Genomic DNA, 23944 nt, shown 5'->3' with positions numbered 1-23944 from the left:
ATTTCTATGAAATGAGAAGCCAGAGTATAAGCCGTTGCTCTATAGCCATACATGGATCTATGCATTTGGTTGTACTTTGCCTTAACATTTTATATTGAGTGTTTCTCCTGTGTCCTCAGCAACAACACTGAAAAAGTCAATATTTAGAACTTTGTTTTATATTACACTGGCTTCCAATGTTATAAATGAAGTCCATTCCTCACACATGGACTCTTTTTTAGAGTTGGCTGTTTGTTTTAGGAATGTAAATTAAAGTTGTCCCTTGGTTTACATAGTATAGATATTTCTGGGAAAAAGAGTCAAGCCATGCTTTGAAAGCAACCAGCTTCTGTTTAAAGAACATCTTTCACAGAGCAGATATCCAATACATGGTTTCTTTGCTCTCTTTGTTCATATAATTTCTAAGACTTAATTGACCATACACGCATAGCAGGGCTTGGTACTTTGAATAATAATTTCCAATTTGTTCCTTGTTTTTGAAAGGAAGATTTGATCTCCATCAAAAGAAGCCCTCCAAAGTTGAAATGAAAAATGAAGCCTGCTGGCTTACATTGAGATACAATAGTGTTGGTTGCATTTAAACATCCTTCTCATCCATCTGCAACTCCTGAAGGGTCTTCGGAAGGTATACAGACAACAATCAACTTCAGGGCTTCTGGACATCCATAAAACAAAATCCAGAGTCCCTTAGGAGCCAAGCTTGAGGGTTAGTCTAGACATACCCCTCATGACAGATATTCCCATTGATGAGGCTGAAGGTGGCCGAGGGGTTGGTGCTTTTGAAGGAGGTCATGCAAGTGGTGCTTCTGCCTGTGCTGTGGGACCGGTTCATCAAGCCAGGCTGGCAGCAGAGGAGCTGAGTGTTGAACTGCTTCCTGAAGCTCTTGCTCAGCAGATACAGGGCAAAGGGGTTCACACAGGAGTTGGTAAAGGCCAGGAGGCGGGCACAGATGCTAGTGACGAAGTGGAGCATGGAAGTGTCCACCTCAGAGTAGTGGTAGGAACGGTACAAGTAGATGACATGGTTGGGGAGCCAGCAGAAGGCAAAGAGAGCTACAAACACCAGCACTGTCTTGGCAAGCCGCTTCCTGGATTCGATCTGAGGAGGGAGAGAGGCAGAAGGGGGCCAGTGTTAGAGGTATGAAGACAGAGAAATGAGCGAGGGAGCAGAGCCACAGAAAGAGTACAGTTGGAGATGAAGATAAGGAGAGAAGAGGGAAGAGAGGAAAAGGAAGGAAAAAAGAATCAGAAACACATAGATTGACAAGGCAGGAAACAGAAACCCGTGAGGTAAAATAGAACATGCTGCTGAGAACAGATCTTTAAACAAAGTTGATTACACGCTTGAATGAATCGCATTATGAAATTCTAGCAAGTGCCTTCTTTTTCCTTCAGAGAGCATTGAGGCCATTCTACTTCATGCCTTTCTTTGCTCAACAGTTAATTATTTCTTTTCCCTTCTGATGCTCTAAACAGCAGCCAGCTTTATTCTTCCTCATTGGCCAAGGTGAGATAAGTCTGTATTATTATTATTATTATTATTATTATTATTATTATTATTATTATTATTATTTAATCTCTAGTTATTTCTGGATGACACAATGAGGAAGGTGATTACACCACATGGAGTGAACATCTCTTTTTGTGCGTAACTCCCTTTGTGACTTCAAGGGGGAACTCCTTTCTCATTAAACAATTCGGAACACAATGGGTGTTTGCTTACTAAAAGGCTTTTCAAATAGGCAGCTAGTTGCACTGCCAATTGCCATTTCTCCTTGGTAGAAAAAAGAACTTTGAAAGAGGAGCCCTCCAAATGAGGTCAACTATTTATTTCCATGGAGTTGGGGGGGGTCTTTTGTTCTACCATTAAATATATTATCAAAAATCTGCATTTGTGTGAAGAGGCAAAAAGAACTGACTGGGGCTGGAGAGATAGCTTATGGAGGACCTGTGTTCAGTTGCCAGCACTCACATGGTGGCTCACAACCATCTGTAAGTCTAGTCCCATAAGATTTGGGCACCCTCTTCTGACTTCTGTGAGCATCAGGCATGCTTGTGATATAATACATTGCAGGTAAGCATTCATATAAATAAAATTAAAACATATAAATCTAAAGGCAATTTTTAAAAACTGACAAGGAAAGGAAAGCCAGAGTCCTTATTTTCTACTCTTTGTCGGTATAGGATAAAATTGCAGGGGTTTACGGAAAATAGAAGGAGGAGTAACATATGGGAGTATCCTGCATGATGCCATCTTCAGCTCTTACAATTCTCTCACAATTTTCCAAATAGCCTTACAAAATAAAAGCTATTGCTGTTATAACAATGATAAGGAAAAGTAAGGCATGCCTCAAGAGGGAAAATCAAATCTGGATTTGAGCCAGTCATTCTGTAAACCTTCACCCCACCATTGGTATACATAGCGATGGCTTTCATAATGACATTGTTGTTCAAGCATTTCATGTGCTTTGACCTTAGTCACCCTTCTATGCCTCCCTCTAACATGAGTCTTTTTTTAAACCAGGTTGTTCCTTTTTCTTCACTCAGTCTCATTTTTCTGCTCCCTCTTCTTTATCTGTGTGGTAAGTCTCTTCCTGGGCAAACAGTGTGATTGGGTTAAAAAGAAAGATCTGTAGAAAGCATTAGAGTTCCTGAAATGGTTTTCCTTTTCCTAGCTCTGGGGAAGTGAACCCAGGGCCTTGGGTATGCTAGGCAGATGCCTCATCACTTAACGAAGCATCACTCACCTCCTAGAATCTCAGAATCAGCTGATATGGCTACTCACACACAATACTTGTCACTAAGATTCAAAATTAATGCAAGGGGCCAAGTGCCTAAGGAGGAAAGTGAATCCATAATAAGCACACCCACCTGCTTCTTGACATGTATATTTCCTTCCACAGGAAGATTGTAGGCGCTCTGAATCAGATTGCGGGCAATAAAGTAGTAGTAGACAGAGATGATTGACAGTGGGATAACATAGAAAACCAGAAAGGAAGCCATAGAGTGGATTTTGGGGTGCAGCTCACTAGAGTGTGGGTAGGGAGCACAACTAATGAAGGTTTGGTTGGTATCTTTCACATGGAAGGGATGGAGGTCAGAAAACACAGCTTCTGGGATGGCCAGCAGCATAGAGACGATCCAGATGAAGGCCGCTTTGAGACAGATCTTCATCAGGGCGTGGGATGCCTGGATGTCCATTGGCCGTACAATGGCTTTGTACCTGGGTTAGCAAAAAGGAATAGGTTCCATGTAAGTTGTTCCAACATCAGTATGGATGATACTACAGCCAGGACCAGGGTGAGTCAAAGTTAGGCTGTTGAAGTGCAAAATTTAAGGAGATACTCCCTCTTAAGTTCATGAAAATGTTTATTCTGAATTCTCATGACCCCAAAAGAAGTGAGTGCCTTCTGAAATTTGGCACCCCGAGTGTGTCCTTTGCCTCATTTTATCTGGTCTATAATTGATGCCTTGAGAAGTAACATTCTGCTCTCTGTCTGTCTGTCTATCTGTTTGTCTCTGTCTCTCTGTCTCTCTGTCTCTGTCTCTGTCTGTCTGTCTGTCTGTCTCTGTCTCTCTCTCTGTCTCTCTCTGTCTCTCTCTGTCTCTCTCTCTCTCTCTCTCTCACACACACACACACACACACACACACTTAAATATAATACAATGTGCTCAGTCCATTCAGTGTTACTTGTAAGTATGGGCTGGCCATTTGGTATTGAATAACAAATTAGGCACGGCCTACTCTGGGGAGGACTAATTCCCCCCTTTCAGTATTCCTTAGATGCTTGGAGTTCTTTGTCTATGCATGGGTTCCCATGAGATTTCCCCTTTAAAATTATACATATTTATTTACTGTGTACAGTATTACGTTTCAAAATATGTATACATTATATAAAGGCTAGACTGAGTAATTAGCATATGCATTCTCTTACATAGTTATCTGGTTTTTGTTTCTGTGAAGCCAATTAAAATTGACTCACTGATGTTCAAGCATACGATATGTTGTTAATAGCTGCAGTCACTGTGCAGCACAATTCACCTTGCCTCTTGATTTTAAGAGTGCTTCTCAGAAAAGCTGACGTTCCTTTCATTTTTCTTAATAAGTTTCAGAAATGAATAACAAGCAAATTGCTACCTAAAGAGAGATATAGAGACAATGAGCTTGTTTTTCTTTTGTAAAATCTTTGTTTTGAGTATTCACATGCGGTTCTGGGAACTTGAAGTCGTTGAATATTCTTTACATGTCTCTTTTTTCTTTCAAAGAAGGAGAATGAATAGGCCATTGGAAGGAGGCCAGAAGGAGGTTGGTGATTAATCTTTGCTTCACCTTCTTACCCTCTTCCTTCTTTCCTAGCTCCCTACTGCCTTGTGAGATACCTGGACCACTGCTGCCTTGTGAGATACCTGGACCACTGCTGCCTTGGGTCAAGAACGCTGGGGAGAAGACACAGGCCTGAAGTCAAAGGTACAAAGGTTTATTGGGGGTGGGTACCTGAGCTGAACAAGCTGATGCACTGTTTATTCAGGTACTAAAGACTTTCTTTTTATCTCAAACATTTAACTAGAAAAATATAGCTAGTTAATGATTGATGCTGGGGGGGGGGAGGTTTTTGTCAAAGAAGTGATCATGGCAGCCATGTTTTAACTCTAGAAAAGATAAACAGAGTAGATGGATGGGGAGAAAAAGAGAATGAAGGAAGAGAAACAGACAATGTGATTCTAAGTCATAGAGGGTTCTTGTTTTCTGATCTTGAGTTACTTTGAGTGGCTTCTGTTCTTTGCTATCAAAAGAACCGTACATGAAGTAGTCAACTATAATGGCTATTCGAAGTTTTTTTTCTTTATCATATTTATTTCCAGGATAGTTTCCCATGTGTCATTTCCAAACCCTTAAAAGAGTAAGCTGTCTGTTTAAATTGTACTCAAGGGATAGATACACAGATGCCTAAGATGTTAGGCCTCTGCTTCCCTCTTTCTCTTCAGGCTCAATCCCACAGTGTGCATACAGCTGAATCCAATCCTCCTGAACCCTAGTTTAAGTATTATCTTGTAGATTTTGCAGAGTAACCAATGTCTTACACACACCCAACCTATCTACATCTTTTGGATAGGGTTATCAGCTCTTATCATTTTCACTTACTATGCACTTCCTCTCATTAATTACTTAATGTTTATGGTATTGAGAATTGACTAAGACTTTGCTCATGCAAGCTAGGCAAGCTCTGAACAGAAGGTGCCTCAGCTTTCTATTTTACTTATCATTTTGAGACAGTACTTATAAATTGCTTAAGTTTGTCTTGAACATACTATGTAGACGAATTAGGCCTTGAACATGGCAACTCTTCTGCCTCTGCCTCCTGAGTAACTTGGATTATGGGCTGCACCACCCATCTAGGCTTGAACTAATTGTTTGCTAATTTTTTATTGGTCTGGCTTTTCTACCTGACTTTTTCACCAGTTTCCTGAGGTCTGAAGATTATATTTTCCATTCAAAATGACTCAAGTCCTTTTCCACACATGTTTAAGCAGGATCTCAGCAAATACTTGCTATTGGTTGCCAATATATAACTTGCAGGCGAATCACTTATTCCCAAGTTCTCACTATTACACACTTAGTAAGAATTATTCTTCTGTAGATGGATAAATTTACTCTGCTGATAGTACGAGGCTCAAGACAATTCTTTCCCACTTCTGAAAACACCCAGGCTTCATTTTTCTTGTGTCAGCATTGGAACAAGTGAAGGATGGTCTTCACAAAATTAATGTGTCAAAGACTCAGACTAATTGTCTCGCGTTTCCAAGACTGAAAACCTTTGTCCACCGAAAGGCATGGCTTTTATTCAAATAGTCTTCCATTTCATTATTTTATTCAAATAGTTCAGCCCTCGCTTGTCTATAGTTACCTACTGTAGTCAGTAGGAATTGCTGAACACAAGCACTTTAAAACTCACAGTACAATCCTAATACTCATTATACAGAAAAGATTGGTCTAGAAGAAAACAAAATGAACAAAATAGTCTCTGCAGTAACCGGCATATTGCATGAATTTAAATTATAATCCTACAGGTAAATTTTGACAAAACTACAAACCCTGGATTTATTTTCCCTTAAGAATAGTACCTACAATCTCCCTTGAAGGAATGTGAGACTCTTATTAACTGACTTGTAAGATGCCTGACATCCAGAGCACAGAGCAGTGGAGACTAAATTTTTTTTCATACAATATATACTGATAATGTATTTCCTTCTCCCAGTTCCTCCCAGATCCTTCTTGCACACCCCCCTCAGCTACTTTTCAGCAAACATCTTAGTGGTCCTTATAGCAGATCCAACTGTTCCCTTTTAAGTATGTGACATGTTACAGTCATCCTTCTCTAATTTTCCTCCATGTTATTATTAGCTCCAGTTTTCTTTTCCACCCCATCTTAATATGCTCTAGTTTTTTCTCACTTATAATATAGACTTATGATCAAAGCAGAATCCCCAGGGAGATGGCTGGGTGGGTGGAAGGGTTGAGAAAAAGAAAAAAAGAGAAGAGAAGGAATCAGGAAATAGGGTGAGATGGTAGGTAAATGGAGACCACAGAAGGAATGAGAAGAAAGCACTAAACAGTAGTCTGAGCCTATTTGTTGTTGTGTCATGCCCTGGCCAATGTATTCACCTAGACTTTGTCAATGTACCTTGCTGCCCCCAAGGAAGCTAGTGTCAGAGCAGTAGTTATTTGAGGTTCACCTTACACCACTTTTTTCAAGCATTTAAAAATAATAGGCAGAGATCTCACTCAGAAAGTAGTAACTCAATGAAGCACAACTCCACCATGAGAAATGTATACATCTCAAACATGTGGGGTGGGGATAGGCACTAATAGCACATGGCTGAAGATCCTGAAAACTTGTAGAGTTGATACAATTGTAGAACTTGTTTCTCTATCCAAGGCTTGGTGGAAGTGATATGAACAAAGAAAAATTGATCATAGAATTGAGATCTTTTTTCTTTCCTATTTCAAAAGTACCAAAGAAGGTTTTCATTCACAACAAATGAAAGAATGTAAATGAAATGATAAAAGAAGATACTTAGCTTCAAAGACAGGGCGAGGGCACTCCCCATTGTGCTAGTTAGGAAAAGTACTCAGTAAAGACAAAAAAGAAACATGCACTTACATTGTTTTAATTCATAAATAATATCCATATTTAGTAAGAAAATATATAAATGTATTACCCACTAAAAGAAAACAGAAGCTCCTGGGGAAGTAGTTAGCTATACATCTGAAGTAAGAAACGTAAGGTGAACCTCAAATACATTATGGTACCAGACAGAAAGGAAGTGCTTGAACAATGAGAGATTTGTAGTGTGACATACAAAGAATATTTGAGAGTCTTCATAGGACAATTTTAGCAATCAAATTAGAGCAGTGGAAATAGACAGTAAATTTATAGTTATTCATAAACCTATATAGTTATTATTATTTTTATTTATAAGCATATGTGTGTGCCCCGGTGCCCCTCTATCAGTTTATGTGTCCCATGTGCACACAAGTGTCTATAGACACCAGAAAAGGATGTCAGATTCTCTGGAGCTGCAACTGCATGCAGTTATGAGCTCAACTCAGCTATTGTGCAAAAGCATTACCTGCTCTTAACAGCTGAACCATTTTTCCAGTCCTTCTTTTAAATTTAATGAACAAAGGAAAAAAGGCTAGCTAATAAATAAAGAAGAAATATGTATAGATGATATCCATTCATAATCATTTGTAGTCATTGATTCAGATGAAAATAATAAAACCATTGACCACCAAAGATCACTACCTAGTTACAAAGGGGAAAATATACCTTTTTGATAGATGATTTGGAAATTAACCCTTAATATATAAAATGCAAGGCCAAATTTTCCTTTAAATAGAGTAGGCACATGACCCAGTGCTTAAGACACTCTCAGAAGTCTAGGAAAATGCTTTAAGTTTACTTAAAATTTTTAAAAATACAATTGATCTAATTTTGTCTTTATACCAATGCATTCATGAAACTAAACCTTCAGTTTGCAATCCTCCTGTCTCAGCTTCTTAAGTACCTAAGGTTATAGTCCTGAGTCATCAGATTGGCTACCTATGTGGCCAGTCTTCTTGGCCAAAACATTTAACCAGAATTTAAACATGAAAGAAAGAAAAAAAAAGACAAATCCATATTCTGGCACATTCTAGAAGACAACTGGCTTTGACTTATCAAAAATATCAATGTCTGTTGTAACTGTAACTAGATATTAAGAACTGCTGCTACAGATACTATGTACTTTGGTTGCACAACATAGAAAAAAATCAAGATGTAACTGATCTGGACATTTCCACCCTACTGTTTAGTATCCTAGTATCAGAAGCTGATAATGAAGGCAATCTGGGGCCAGGAAGTCATCAGTAGAATTACCCAGCAGTGAAACTTGTATGCTATAACACTAACCTGGCAGGCAAGATGTGCCCACCTGTGCCATAATGGAATGACTATCATAGGGGGAACCAACACTTTTATGATTAGAGTTGAGGCCTGCTCCACAGAAAGGATTCATGCCTGGTACTATAGGCCTGGTCAAATGCTGTTAGTAGGGACAGCCATGGACCCAAAAGAACTTACTAATGTTTTGATAAATATCAAACTACCTTCTAAATAAGTTTGAGACTAGAGGGATGGCTCTGCAGTTAAGAGCACTCAGTGATCTTACAGAGGCCAGGTTTGGTTCCCAGCACTCATATATCAGTTTACAAATGCCTGTAACTCCATTTCCATGGCACTCAGCTCCCTACTCTTCATCCTCCATGGGCACTTGGCACACATGAAGTGTACATGTAGACAGAACATTCATAAACATAAAATAAAAATAAATAAATCTTTAAATATATTTACATGTATATGCCTGGTTTAGTCCTGTTCTCAAACTTGGTAAGAGAAGCTTCTTCTTCTTCTTTTTTTTTTTTTTTTTTTTTTTTAGTGGGTAGCTGTCCATGCAGAGACTCATAACTGGTCAAAGTGCTAAGGATAATTAACTGTTGGATGCACAGTTCTAAATGGGTCATCTATGTCAATCTCCATGTCCAAGTCTCAGGGGGCCAAAGGTGGAACCAGATGATGGTAAGGAGTTCCATGAAATGGAGTCTTCTGGATTTGATATGGCTGTTGCACTCATGAACTCATAGCAGCTGTGGTGGCCTGCACAAGATCAAATCAGTCAACATTCCAGTATGTTGTTGGGTGAGATCATAAAGCTATACCCCAGCTACAGAGCTGTTGGCTGTTGGTGGCTCTTGGGAGAGAAGAGTCATTTTTGTTGAGGATGTGGCAATTGGTAAGTTGCTCATTCTCCACTGGAGAGTTCTATGCTCATGCATATATGGGAAGTACTAACTAGACTTAGTTGGGTTATTTTGTAAAAAGAAGATGGGGCATGAAGTGGGAAGGAGATGTTTGAGGAAGGGCACAAAGGGAATTGAGGGGAAATCTGGGAGTGGATACAATCAAGATGCACTATATACACTTATAGAATTGACAAACAACAAATTCAAAATATTCTTAAAATATCAATGTTATTGTCATTAAAGAAATTGAGACTAAAGAAAATAGAGTTCTGCCTTGAAAGTGATGAAAGGTATATACCACATGTAGTGCTTAACCCTTTATTTGATGTGTGATTATTAAAAATAACCTATAAAATACTTTTAGGGTACAATAAAGGAAATTTTTATTATGGGTTAAATATTAGATGTTATTAAAGAATTATTTTCAAAATTGTTCAATAAAATAATAATATTGAATATTGTTCTTGTTCTGAGGAAAAACACTGAAATCCATAGGGGTAAAAATTAACGATATTTACTTTTCAAAATTCAACAAAACAGAACACAGCAAACAAACAAAAATACACATGCTGACACTTACACATACTACATGATAAGGGCAAAATCGAGGAATGGTTATTATTGAATGTAAATGGGTAGTCTAAACTATAAATTATTAAAACATGCTAACAGTAGAGAAAAAGGTAAAATAATGTGTGGTGGTTTGAATCAGCTCTCATATTTGAATGCTTGTTCCACAATTGGTGGTACTGTTGGGGAAGGATTTGGAGGTGTGGCCTTTCTGAAAGAGATGTGCTATTGGTTTCAAAAGCCCATACCGTGTTCTCTCTCTCTCTCTCTCTCTCTCTCTCTCTCTCTCTCTCTCTCTCTCTCTCTCTCTCTCTCTCTCTCCTGGTTATAATCTTAACATTTAAGCTCTCAGTTGTTGCTTCAGCACCATCATGCATACCTGCCTGCCTGCCTTCTGTCATACTCCCTGCCATGATGGTCAAGGACTCATCCTATGAAATTGTAAACCCAATAACTCTTTCTTATATAAGTTGCTTTGGCCATGGTGTTTCTTCACAGTAATAGAAAAGCAACTAAGACATAAAGTCATATGTTTTACTTTTTCATTAAAGGCAAAAGCCTTTGCCATATGCACATTATTAAATTATAATTGATGTGTGGTTGAATGTATCATATCTGCTAGCACCTCCACCAAGAGCAAGGAATAGGTACACTGTTCTCTTGAGTTTGTGATTTTAATATCATCTATAACCTGTGAGGTTTTGTTGTGTGCTTTTTTTTTTTTTTTTTTTTGTTTCATCAGGACTATTTTTAAGCCACTTGTTCATTTGGGAGGCTAGTTTAATTAAAGCTAGATTACATAAAATACATATCAGTTCTAGAGGCTGGATATGAGCTGAGAGATCAGGGAAGAGTGAGGCTGCAATTGTGGGTGTGGGCACTATTTCTGGTGCCTGATAGGCATTTGGTAAGGGATCCTGTGATAGCGCAAACAAGGAGCGAGCCTCAGTTTGGACCCTAATGTTTAATTCATCCTTACATTTAAATAGAAGGTTTGATACTTTCCTTCCTTGCCCATTAGGTCTCAGCTCTCTCTCCAGGTGAGTGATACCCACTTTGGAATCCATTGTCCCATAGGTAAGTTTCTAGAAGATGTAGCTAAGGTTTTAGTGGGCTTCCTAGAAGTCTTCAACAGAGATCTTCCTGCTTTGGGAAGAAGCAAGCTTTACCCTAGGCTAAGAGAGTAGGTCATGATCTGTGTTGTGGTATGTAGTTTGATTTTTTATTGTCCTCAAAGAGACCAAGAAACAAATGGTGTATGCAGGCAGACCCCTCCCACACTCAGTATAATTCTAAAGTTGTTTATCTGAGAGCTGAAATTTCTCCACCATATCCTCTCAGTACATACTCAGTATTTCCTGGAGAGCATAGCTGGCTTTGGGTCTGGGGAAGCTGCCACTTATTTGTTCCATAGTACAATAGAAGTCATTGTGTTCATGTTCCAATATGAAATCCCAGCAAAAGATCTTTCTAATTCTTGTACTGTTTGTGGGGAACAAGAGATTCAGGTAGACATATCTCTACTTACTTTCTGCTTCAAAGACTGGCTTTGCAGCATCATGTAGAAATTTATTTTGTATTTAAATGTCTTCCTGTATTTGTGTGAATATCTGTGTATATGTTCATTCTGTGGAGACCAGAGATATAAGTCCATGTCTCCCTCTATTACTCTCCACCTTTCTTTTGAGATAGGATCTCCCACTAAATGTGAAGCTCACTAATTGAGTTAGACTGGCTGACTAGAAAGCCCTGGGAGATCCTCCTGCCTCTGCTTCCCTACATGCTGGGATTACAAGTAGAGGATGTCATGTTTGGGTCCTTGATTGTGAGTGTGGTGCAGATTTCTGAGTAATAAAACATCTGTATATGGGTTTCAATTATATTGACTCGGTAAAGTACACCACCACTGTAACAGCTGAAGCTTGTGAGCTACTTAGGATGGATCAGGCACTTGTGCTATGATTGATTGGGCTACACTTTGATTAAATGATCATGCTTTGTCTTCACATCAGTCTTATAAGGTAGACACATGTTCTTTAACAGATGAGTAAACTGAGGTTCAGTAACTTATCCAAGTCCACCAATGTTAAACATTAGCAAAGAAGTTTGAGCCTATTCAATATGATTCCTAAGGCTATCTATTATCAGGACAGATAGCTTCCTAATCTGATGATCCTGTGATTGATCATGAAACCTGGGGTTCCTGATATAGTAAACCTACCACACACACACACACACACACACACACACACACACACAGAGAGAGAGAGAGAGAGAGAGAGAGAGAGAGAGAGAGAGAGAGAGAGAGAGAGAGAGAGAGAGAGAGAGGCAGACAGACAGACAGACAGACAGACAGACAGAGACAGAGTCCCCATGTGGCTTGAGGCCTATAGTGAAGTCTGAGTTATCCTTTATATTCAGAGACCCCCAAGGCTCAAAGGGTCATCTGAGTGAGACCTTGGAGTGATGTTTAAAAAGGAAAAGGCATTGACATCAATGAATACCCAGAAGCCTATAGGCTAGAATGCAGCCAGAATGATGCCAGGAATGTTGCAGACAGAGAGATACTGATTCCGGGAGATGAGGCTGGGCATGTCTCAGTTGTGAAGCAGTTGCCTACCATGTGGGAGGCCTTGAGTTCAATCCTCAGTACCACAAAAACAACAGTAGCACAGCCCTTGGATTCTAGGATTTGAGGGCTGTAAAATCTTAGGGATAAACTGGAAAGAGAGGGGTAATCAGTTGTTGGACATCTTAAAATGCTTTCTCATAAGGAATCGTGCATCAACTGAACCTTGAGGTAAAAATGAGTTTCATCAAGATGATCTAATTCCAGAGTTCAATGTTAATCTTGTAAGAGAGCCTGTCCAAAGGGGTATAAGTAGACTGAAATATTGCTCCTGCCCTTGGGTATGTTTAAAATGACAAAGGAAAGCAGTCACCCAGTTAAACTCCAGTAGGTATGCAAGCATCTTGGCACAAACTGTGCATAGACCATTCTTCAAAAACTTTATGGATAGATGAACATATATTTAGATCTTCTTAGAATGTACAACAGTTTGTTAGGTCCAAAGTCGGGAAAACATTTTCAGATTCCATTTGCAACACCGAAGTCAGACATGGTAAAATCACTCTACCTGGCAGCCTAGAAAATACAGAGAATGAGAACAGCCCCAAGGACAAAGTTTGCCCGTGTTCTCTGGTAGAATATACCACTGATTTTGCATCTTCGATAGTCTTCAAAATTGGTCATTCACATTCAAACAGATTCAGGGGTAATTATTTAAATTAAGTAAGTTTAAATTTACCAGAAATACTGGGGGTGTGTGGAGAATGAGACAAGAAGAAGAAGGAGTAAGGGAACACTTAAGAGCCTCAGGAGAAAGTTGCAGAACTGTGTCAGACAAGGACAAAGTGACATTACTCATCCAGCAGTCCCTAGCCCTCTTTGAGCCCTCTTTGGGTGAGAATTGTGTTAGTTGTTAATTCTGCTGTGGCTCCAGCCTGCCCCTTGGGCACAGTGATTGCCCTCTCTCTGAGAAAAGAAGCCCAACTCTCCCAGGGCACACTAGCACGAATTCTTCTCTTGGTCCATTTAGTTTACCTAACATACAGGTAAACTTTGAAATATCACAGAGTGTGTAGTTTTAAATATATTTCACATTACTGTGGCTAAAAATATAATTTCTAGATTACCTTAATAAAGCATCTTACAACTTTTTTTTCCAAAACAAGATTCATTGATGTTGAAAAATACCATCATGGCATATGACTCATTGTGTCTAATTATAAAAGTTTAACAGCAGTATATTTAAATAAACTTTGGTGAGAAGTAGTAAGAGGGTGATTGAGCTTTGCAACTTAATGAGTCCTCCAGCTTAGGTTGACATTAGCAGTGTTGGGGAGGTCTTGTTGTGTAAGGAAAAAGCCAGAGGCAAGGAGAGAGGCAGGATGAGGCCTAGGGTTCATTTTGATTTTTTGACTATTTTGTTATTTAACAAAGACTTACATTGCATATACTGTGCTCCTGGCACAATTCTCAACTGGTTTCAAGAATTAACTTAAAAGAAGTGATAGATTGACATTAAATGATAAAAAGGTCTCTAATTTGAATTTTACTATGTAAGAGATGGATAGCTTTTAAAATGCTTTTTGTCATTAAATTCTAAATTTAACTTTAATGCAGTTATGCCTGTATCTATTAGCATCCTCAGTCAAATAACTTTGGACCTTGTGCTTGTGAAAGAAAGACCATATATTCTATGAAATACATTTCAATAGTTAGTTATGCTTTACCTTTAAAAAGTACTTAGAACAAGCCAGGCGGTGGTGGTGCATGCCTTTAATCTCAGCACTAGGGAAGCAGAAGCAGGTGGATGTCTGTGAGTTCTAGGCCAGCCTTGTCTACAGAGTGGAGTCCAGGACAGCCAGGGCTAGAGAGAAACTCTACTCAAAACCAAACCCAACCCCAAAACAAAAACAAAAGCAAAAAAAAAAAAAAAAAAGAAAAAGAAAAAGAAAGAGAAAAAAGTGGCTTTTGCTGGGCGGTGATGGCACATACCTTTAATCCCAACACTCGGGAGGCAGAGGCAGAGGAAGGTGGATCGCTGCGAGTTCAAGGCCAACCCTGATCTACAAAGGGAGTCCAGGACACTCAAGGCTACACGGAGAAACCCTGTCTCAAAAAAACAAAAAAAAATCCTTATTACAATAGGATGCTGTAAGTACTGTTTATCATTTCTTTCGTCCCTCACTTCATTCTCTCTCTCCCTTTCTTTTCCTCACCCTCTTCCCTTCCCACTCCTCCTTCTTTCTTATAACTCTTACAAATGAAAGAATGTACAGAGTGACCAACTTTCTCAAGGCCACATAAATAAACTTCAGAGCTAGAATCTGAACAGAGGCCATTTGGCTCCTGAGGCCAGGCTCCAGAACCTAAGATTTTAGTTCTGTGAGTCCTGAGGTTCCATCCCCAGTCTCTGTCTCTGTCTCTCTTTCTCACACACATACACATACACACAGCACAAACGTGCGCGTGCGCATGCGCGCACACACACACACACACACACACACACACACAGAGAGAGAGAGAGAGAGACAGAGAGAGAGAGAGAGAGAGAGAGAGAGAGAGAGAGAGTTGACATAGTTGCCTTGAGTGAGTAAAGATATCAACAAGGAAGGTGGATGTGAGAGCTAATTTGAAGCACTTTTCAGTCAAAACAACACTGCAAGAGTCCCAAGACTCACCATAAAAAATTAGAAAGTGGAGAATCCTATGGACAAAAGAGAATCATTCAGCAGTCTTATACATGATATTGTGATATAATTCTTTCCAATTTCTCTTGTGTGCGTGTGTGTCTTTTAACGGGATTAAAAGTAGACTTTTTCTATCTTTTAACATCAGTCTGTCATGTAAATATTTTGTGACATCACACGGATGCCTCTCCAGACATCAGGTCATATACAATGCAGGTGCTAACAAGCATCTTTGGCTAGTGTATCTTTTCAAGGACGTCTGGCAATCTCTAGGGAACAGCGCCTCTACTTTCTCATGTGCCTCCTCCAATGAGCTCAAGTTAAGCAAACACTCTCAACTACCTAGAAAGTAGCATGTCTGGTAACACACAAGCATATCTTAAGTATCTCCTTTTACAGGGTCCTATATGAGCAACGCGTTAATGCAAACGAATCCATAAACTGGAGAGTTAGTGACTTTTTTTTTTTTGCCTACTCTAGTCTGGAAATTAAGGTTTATGATTCAGGCTGGAAAGATGGTTCAGTGGTTAAGAGCGCTTGCTGCTCTTCCATAGAATTCCGTTTCAGTTCCCAGCATCCATGTTAGGTAGCTTACAACCATATGTAACTACAGCTCCAGAAGATGCAATGCTTCTGGCCTCCCTGAGTACCTACATTCATGTGCACATATCCACATACAGGCACACATACCTACACATATATATTCCTAAGTACAACCTGCTCAGTCTGTACAATGTTATTTGTAGGTACATTTTTGGGGTTGACCATTTGGTATTAGCTAAACAGTTGGTGTGCTCTTCCCTGGGGATGTCTATTTCTACCACTTGCAGCATTCCTTAGTTGCCTGTAGTTCTCTCTGTAGGATTGAAGATCTCATGAGCTTTCCCTTGCATGTCATGTCTATTGGTATTAGGACTAGAGTCTATATCGTGTTCATTTTTATGATGCTTCATTTATTAAATAAATAACTAAAACTAAATATTAGGAACTCTTGATTCTATTTGCCTGCCCGTAATGTGCTTTAGACTAGGAAACAAGTTTGAGATGTTCCAAGTGACCCATTCTTTTCCTGCCATGCACTTAGCTAAATCATCCTCTCCAGGTCTTACACATCATTGTTTTGACCACCTTACACAGCCCAAATGCGTCCTATTTCTCAGTCTTCATTTCAAGTCTTCCAAATCCACTAGGGATAAATAAGGAAGTGTTGTGGTCAGGCCCAGTTCCTGCCCCCTCCCCTCCTCTTTACTTTTTACAACATATTAAACCTGTTCAATGAACATGGTGGAAAGACCTTGGAGGAAGCAACACCATGCACAATGATGAGACACAAAGGCAGGGATTGCAAGAAGCCTGATGTGTGTTGGAATCCAGCTAAACATTGTCTCTAAAAGACTTTCCTTTTTTTCTATGTATTTATTTTTATTTACTTATTTTTATTATTTTTTTATTTTTACATATACATCTGATGGGGTTGAAGACCAGCTAGTTTAGTTTTACAATTAAGCTTAGTTGTTTAGGGGTTAAGACGTTTTTAGGTCTAGATAGATGGTTTAAGTTGATAATGGTGAGATATGATAGATACTCATTTACATTCAGAATTTTAGGTGCAATAAGATAGAAAAGATGTTCTCCTTTTGTCTATTTAAACTTTTCACATCACAGACAACCAAGGGTGTGTAGGAGCAAAGAGCTGGCTGAAATACCTTAGCTTTTCTCTCACTTTTACTGTTCGCTGATCGTATGCTATAGAATCCCACTTTACCATTTAAAAACATAGATGACAGTGGTTCTTGATGATTTGAAAAGCTAAAGTGTATACCATGGCAGAGCCTCAAACCATTGCAATACCCCAGAGATGTAGGAGTGTGTGTGTGTGTGTGTGTGTGTGTGTGTACTCATGTGCATGACATGGGATCAGAAGATAATGTTGGGAATTTCTCAACTGCCATCCACTTTGCTTCTTGAGACAGCATCTCTCACTGACCTGGGTCATCATATAGATCAGGCCAGATGGCTAGTGAGTCCCAGAATCACTCTTGCCTTTGACTTCCAAGAGTTGGCATTAGAATTGTGCACCATCATGGGCAGCTTTTCCACATGTGTGTTCAGAATCAAACTCATATTTCCAAGGCAAACACTTGACCCATTTGAGCTACCCCTATACCCAGCCAAAATTTAGGGGTTTGATATGTAATATTCCCCAGAACATTTTTCCTGGTAACTGGAACAGGATCATTGATTCTCCTAGGCACACTCCATTTAAACAGGGATCTCTCACTCATAAATGACCATCTCAGAAAGTGTGCACACAAGTGTTCATCTTGGACAGGAAACTATATGGGACTCATTGGTCAAATCTGGTCTTCTGTCTCTTTTGGAATGGCCATGAACTAATAATTTTATTTTACATTTTAGGTGGTTGAGAAAAAAATCCAAAAAAGACTAATATTTATGGGGTGTGCAAAATTTACATGGAATTCAAAGTTCAGCATCCATAAATCAAGTTTTACTGGAACATGGTCTACCCATGTATATACAATATCTATAGCTATTTTGATGCTACAAAACAGAATTTAGTGGTTGCAATGGAGACCCTATGGTCTTCAAATCCTCAAATGTTTATCATCTGGCCCTTTCCAGAATTGTTTGCCAAGCTCTGGCCTATGTGCACTGAATACAGAACATGACTAATGTTCCTGTGTTCTCTGCTTGTCCCTCTCAAAGCTGTTCATTCCATCTTTAAATAGAAGTAAGCCTGCCTTTCATCACACAACACTGCTTATTAGCCTTATTACTTCATGACAATAAAGACAATAGGCCAGTGAGCTCTGCCATTGGACTTCTAGTACCAAGCTCTCACTGCTCAGCACGCTTAGTCAATTCAACAGCACTGAAGTACTAAGGTGGTATTCAGGCTCGGATTGGCACTCTGAATGTGAAAGTTCCTGGCCAATGAGGTTTTAAAATCTAACTGGAAAAATACACCCAGAAAGAGCCCTTAATGAACATGGCAATGATTTCTCCATAGATCTTTGTGAAGAGCTCTTAGAGCTGATGGCAGTAGATCAATATGTGAAGTGCTGCTACCACAATACAGACAAATGCACGCACCCTCCTAGTTACTAATCTTTCTCCTATAGAACTATAGACCTGAAAAACAAGCTGTCATCAAGTATAATTTCTTTCTCTTGAAGAAGACATCAAAGCTAAGAGAAATCCCATAGTCAGTTAGCTGAACCTCCCAGCGCCTAAGGTGCTGGATGCCCAAACAGTGATGATGTCCTATGACATGTTTGTTTTTTTAACTTTTGTTTTATTTTTGAGATTATAATATAACTACATTTCTTCCTTGACTTTTTTCCTTCTAAGTCCCCCCTAGACACACCCCCTCTACTCTTCTGCAAATTCACAGCCTTTTTGCATTAATTTTTGTTTCATGCATATATATATATATATATTCTGATATATATTGTATAGGATATATATTAGATAGAAATATCACATACATACACACACACACACACACACACACACACATCTGCTCAAGTCCATATACTGTTACTTATATACATGTTTTCAGGGCTGACTATCTATTTAGGACAACCAATTGGTGTGCTCTTTCATGGGGTAGACCACCTCTGCAACTTTCAGCTTTCCCAGCTGCCTATAATTCTTTGTGTAGTGTTGAGGCCTTGAAGTCTTTTCCCTTTCCACTTTGGCATGCCCACTGGTGCCATCCTTGTTCCACTCATTCTTGGGCAGTCAAGTTGGTAAGACCTTATTGGTACAGCTTCTGATATTACTAGGAGACAGTATCTCACAGCAAAGTCCCTGCCCCTTCTTCCACGATGTTCCCAGAGCTTTAGGTGTAGGAGTGGTTTTTAGACGTATCTGCTGGGGCTGGCCTCCACAGCTCTGCACTTGGATTGTGTGTATGTTTTTCTGTATTGCTCTCCATCTGTTGCAAAGAGAAGTTTCCCTGATGAGGGGTAAATACTATAACTATACTCATCTGTAAGTATAGGGGTAAATGTTTATAGATTGCTGTTAGAAATTATGTTAATGTAGTAACTTAGTGTTTCTCCTCCAATAACCATGATTTCAGAGGCACTGAGTAGTTAGCTGGATTTCTAGTACCAGGCATGGCTTCCCTCTTGTTGAGTGAGTCCTAAGTCCAATTAGAGAGGTTTTGGTTATTGCCAAGGTATGTAAGCCACTACCTGCATGCTTACGGGTAATGTACTATGATATTCATTGATGTGGTTCATAGGCATTATAGCTGAATAGAACTGTTGGTTACCTCCTTCCTCTGGATGCTAGCGTGGTACCTTCTGGTACCATAAAAGTTAATGCCCAGAGAAGAGCCAAGAGCATTGCTCTTTAGATCCTCATGTCTTCCTTTAAAGCACAATTAAAGGATGCTTAAAATTAAATACTATTAATGTGCATTGTATGATATATGCCTTCTTCACATCATCATTTTTCAGTATTTTCATTAAATATTTTTTATTTTTTACATTTATATCATTACATGTTTGTGTCATTATACATATATACAATAAACTACCTATAGCAAGAAGAACCATGACACAATCAGGAATTATATAAATGTTACATTCTTCACACTGTCATTTTAACGTTCAATTCTACTTTTGATGACAGATTTGGGAAGAAATTGTGCTCTGGTTTTTCTGTAATGTGTTTGATCACCTAATGTAAGAACATGCAGTATTTAATTAGATAATCACTCAATAATGAGATTTTTCTAAAATTTAGTTTGTATCACCATATTTTAGAAAGCATTCCCAGGGCTGGAGAGATGGCTCAGTGATTAAGTGTTCTTGTTGCACTTGTAGAGGACCTGGGTTCAATTTCCAACACACATACAGTGGGATCACAATCATCTGTAACTACAATTCCAGGGGATCCAACACCATCTCTGACCTCTGAAGTTCCAAGCCACGTAAGTGATGCACACACATACAGACAGACAGACAAAACATCCATACACATAAAATAAAAAAACAATGTAAAAACCAGTATGCTCCATGTTTTCATGGGGGAAAACTACTGTTGTTTGCTGTAGCATAATTTTCTATTGTTCTAAAAATTTTGTTTAAAGTAGTTTTCATAACAGATACTTGGCCCAAATATGAAACATCCTAACTCAACAGAACAGACCATAACAGACCAAAATTAGCAAAGGGCAAAAGAGAACTTTGAGAAGCTTGAATGTGACCTATAGTTCTATTTATATGTAGACAGTATAAAGAAACAAGTGAGTCACATAGACATGTTATTATCACAGTTAGTCCTTCTGCTTGAAAATAAATTTCCTCCCAGAGGCCTATTCTGATTTAAGTCTCCTGCTCTGGGAGGATATGAGGAGAAGTCTAGCAGCGACTCCTAGTAGCAGGGGCTATGGAGACTGAACAGGACACCCTCTAACTAGACAGGACTCCTAGTGGAGGGAGAAGAACCCCAACCCGCCCACAAAAATTTCAATCTAAAACTTACCCTGCCTACAAAATGTGTGAGGATCCTGGCCCAACCGAAGACTTGCCCCATGGGAGAGAGCCAACCCTTGACACCATTAATGATACTCTGCTGTGCTTGGAGATAGTAGCCTACCAGAGTTGCTCTCTGAGAGGCTCCACCCAGCAGTGCCTTAAAACATATGCTGAAACGCACAGCTAAACATTGGGGAAACATAGGGAGTCTAGGGGAAAAGTGGAAAAAGGATAAAAGAACCTAGAGTTGACAAGAGCTCCACAAGAAGACAACAAAGCCAACTAAGCAGGACCCAGAGGGGCCTGTGGAGTCTGAAGCACTAAGCAAGGGCCATGCATGGACTGGACATAGGCCCTGTACACAGATGTAGCTGATGGACAGCTCAGGCTTCATGTGGGTCTGCTAGTAAGAGAGCTAGGGGCTGTCTCTGACATGGACTCTGTTGCCTGCTTTTTGATCACTTTCCCCTGGCGGGGCTGCCTTGCCAGGCCACAGAGGAAGAAGAGGAACTTAGTTCTGATGCAACTTGATGAGGGGTGGGGGGGATAGTGGGGCTCCCATTTTCTGAGGAATAGTGAAGAGGCATGGGGAAGGGAAGGTGGGACTGGGAGGAGAGGAGGACGGTGGCTATGGTTGGAATGTAAAGTGAATAAATAAATTAATTAATAAAAAGAAAATAAATTTCCTTATTGCCATATTTATATTCCCCTTATATCTTTACCATAATCTTCAGTAGTTTCTACTGGCCAATTAGCTTGAGTAGAATATAAGGGAAAGAGACAGAGGTGATAGAAACAGAGATAGGGATAGAAAAGAAGAAAGTCAAGGAAGAGAGGAAAATAATAAAGAAATAAAACTAAAAATAGATTTTTCCATAGAACCCAGCCATGCCACTCCTGGGTGTTTACCCAAGAGACTCCAAGCTAATATATCACAGAGCTATTTGCACATCGGTGTTTATTGCAGCACTATCATGATAGCTAAGTGAGGGAGCTAACTCAAGTAGCCAAGAACAACGAAAGAGATAAAAATGACTTGTGTGTGTGTGTGTGTGTGTGTGTGCGTGTGTGTGTGCACATGCACACGTGTGTGTGTATGAGTTTTCAGTCATAAAAAAGAATGAAGTCATATCATTTACAGAAAAATAGATCTTAGTTTCTTTTCCTGTTACTATAATTAAACTAACAACAACAACAACAACAAAAACTCATGCAAAAACCACTTAAGGAGGGAAGAGGGTTTTTGTTTTTTGGTTTTGGTTTTTGGTCCCAACTCTAGGTGGGGGAAGTCACAGAAACAAGAGCTTAAAACAACTGTCACAGGAAGTCCACACTCAGAAGAAGGGGCCTATGAACACACGGGTGCTGCTCCTCAGCTCTCTTTTTTACACAGATCAGGATCCCCTGGCACTACCCACCATGGACAAGTCTTCCCACCTCAATCCATGTAATAAGATAATCCCTCACAGACCTTCTCAGAGGCCTTTCTTGCAGGTGATTCAAGATCATGTTGACAATGAAAACGAACCATTACTCATATAAGCAAATTAAGCCAGTGCTGCAAAGATAGCATATGCTTTCTCATACATGGTGCCTGGATTTTTTTAATTATATATAACATAAAATTATGCATCTGTATATATTATGAAAGCAGAAGCAAAATCATCTAGGGCAACAAATAGGACTATGAGAAGAAATGAGAGGGGAAAAAACAGAAGGAGTAAAGTAGTGAGGGGCATTTGCTCAGCATGCAATTGATATTTGTATGAAAATGTTTTCATGCAGCCCACCACTGTGTACAATAATGAAACACAATGGCCGTAAAAATCAAACTTGAACTGGTCAAACTGTAGAGAATAAATGACCATATGGTGACCAGCCTCAGTGGGTCCATCTACAACTCAATCCCTCCCGCCCACACACACTTCAGGCTCAGGGAGCGTTTTGGCAGAGGAAGTGGAAACACTGCGAGAAGCAGAGGATTAGGACACCACTGTGAGACACACACATGCAGAGCTGCTGAGAGAGAAAGAATCCATTTTCTCCAGGGATTAGCCTCCTGAAATGTTATCCAATCCTAAGTGGTCAGACTTAAACGCATGTACATATAGGCAAAACTAATTCTACTCAGTAGGATAATAGAATATATTATATATATATATATACATATGTGTGTGTCTATATCATATGTGTGTATGCACATATATATGACAATAATAATTATAGGAAAAGAGGTCATACATTTGAGAGGGAAGGGCGGACATAAGAGAAATTGGAGGAGAGAGACGGAGGGGTGGAAATGATGTAAATACAGCACTCAGGTATAAAATTCTCAAAATATTAAATAATGAAATTTAAAGAAACATACCTTAAGACCATTCTGGCTCTTTTCTTCCCATGAAAACTCAACTGTTATAAACTCATTGTGTAGCTAAAGGTCAGCTCCAACTCGTGCTTACTGGGCTGAGAGTCCCGGCCTACTTTCAAGATCCCTGAGGCTTTGATGAGCCTGCACCCTCAGCACTGCCTAGTGCTGCACACCTCTGCTGAGATTTCTGGCTGGCTTCACTTTGAAGTGAGCCAGAACTCCATTCTCTGATGCTAAATTGCTGAGACTCTGAAGGCTGACCTCACGGGGGGGGGGGAGGGGGGGCGGGGGATGGGGGGGGTGGGAGGCAACTAGGTAGCTGGGAACTCCTTGTTAGCAGGCCTGTGCTGAGTGCTCCTTCAAGGGCAGCAGAGGTTTTTCAGAGAGCTGGTGTAGGATTTCCCACTCCTGATCAGGGCAAACTAGCTGGTGGCCAGGCGGAGCTTCAGACTCAAAAAAATATTTTTTTTAATCTCTTTAAAAAAAAAAAAAGTCAGAGGTGTACCATGGTGATAACAATGTGAGAAGCTGGAATCCTAACGAAAAATTAAGTGTAGCACAGGGCCGGAATTCAGCATCATTCTCCCCTGGAGGCCTTCACAAATTTCAAGCAGCTTTAGGGTGAAGATGGGTAATAAGTGGAGTCCAGTATCCACTGAAGAAGAGAAAGACTGAAAATGGTCCAGGTCCCTGCTTGTATATGAAGTGTCCCCCAACCCAGACTAACTCTCATGGTGGCCAAAGCTCAGCTTCCAATGTGCTCCCTTTCTAGTTAAGTCTGATACAATGCTACCTTCTGGCTGCCAGCAAGAGCAAAGGCCAGTACTTTCTAGAAGGTAGTATAACCCAAAGCCACAACTTACCTACAGTTTTTTTTATACACAAAATTAAACA

The 23944-nt window shown here is 39.7% G+C and overlaps 1 protein-coding gene across 1 annotated transcript in view; it reads right to left on the bottom strand.

Annotated features, from left to right (window-relative positions):
• Nucleotides 1–631: 631 nt before the first annotated feature.
• Grpr (gastrin releasing peptide receptor) overlaps nucleotides 632–23944 on the bottom strand; it is a 37132-nt gene continuing 13819 nt past the window's right edge. The window contains exons 2-3 of the mRNA XM_051142356.1: nucleotides 2872–3223; nucleotides 632–1099 (exon numbers count right to left, since the gene is read on the bottom strand). Coding sequence (XP_050998313.1) covers nucleotides 713–1099; nucleotides 2872–3223 — 739 coding nt within the window. The 3' untranslated portion in view covers nucleotides 632–712. The remainder of the gene's footprint in view (nucleotides 1100–2871; nucleotides 3224–23944) is intronic.

This window comes from Acomys russatus, chromosome X, assembly GCF_903995435.1.
Source record: "Acomys russatus chromosome X, mAcoRus1.1, whole genome shotgun sequence".
Taxonomy (NCBI): Eukaryota; Metazoa; Chordata; class Mammalia; order Rodentia; family Muridae; genus Acomys; species Acomys russatus.
The sequence above is the reverse complement of the archived record's forward strand: the minus strand, read 5'-3'. Positions and strand labels throughout refer to the sequence as shown.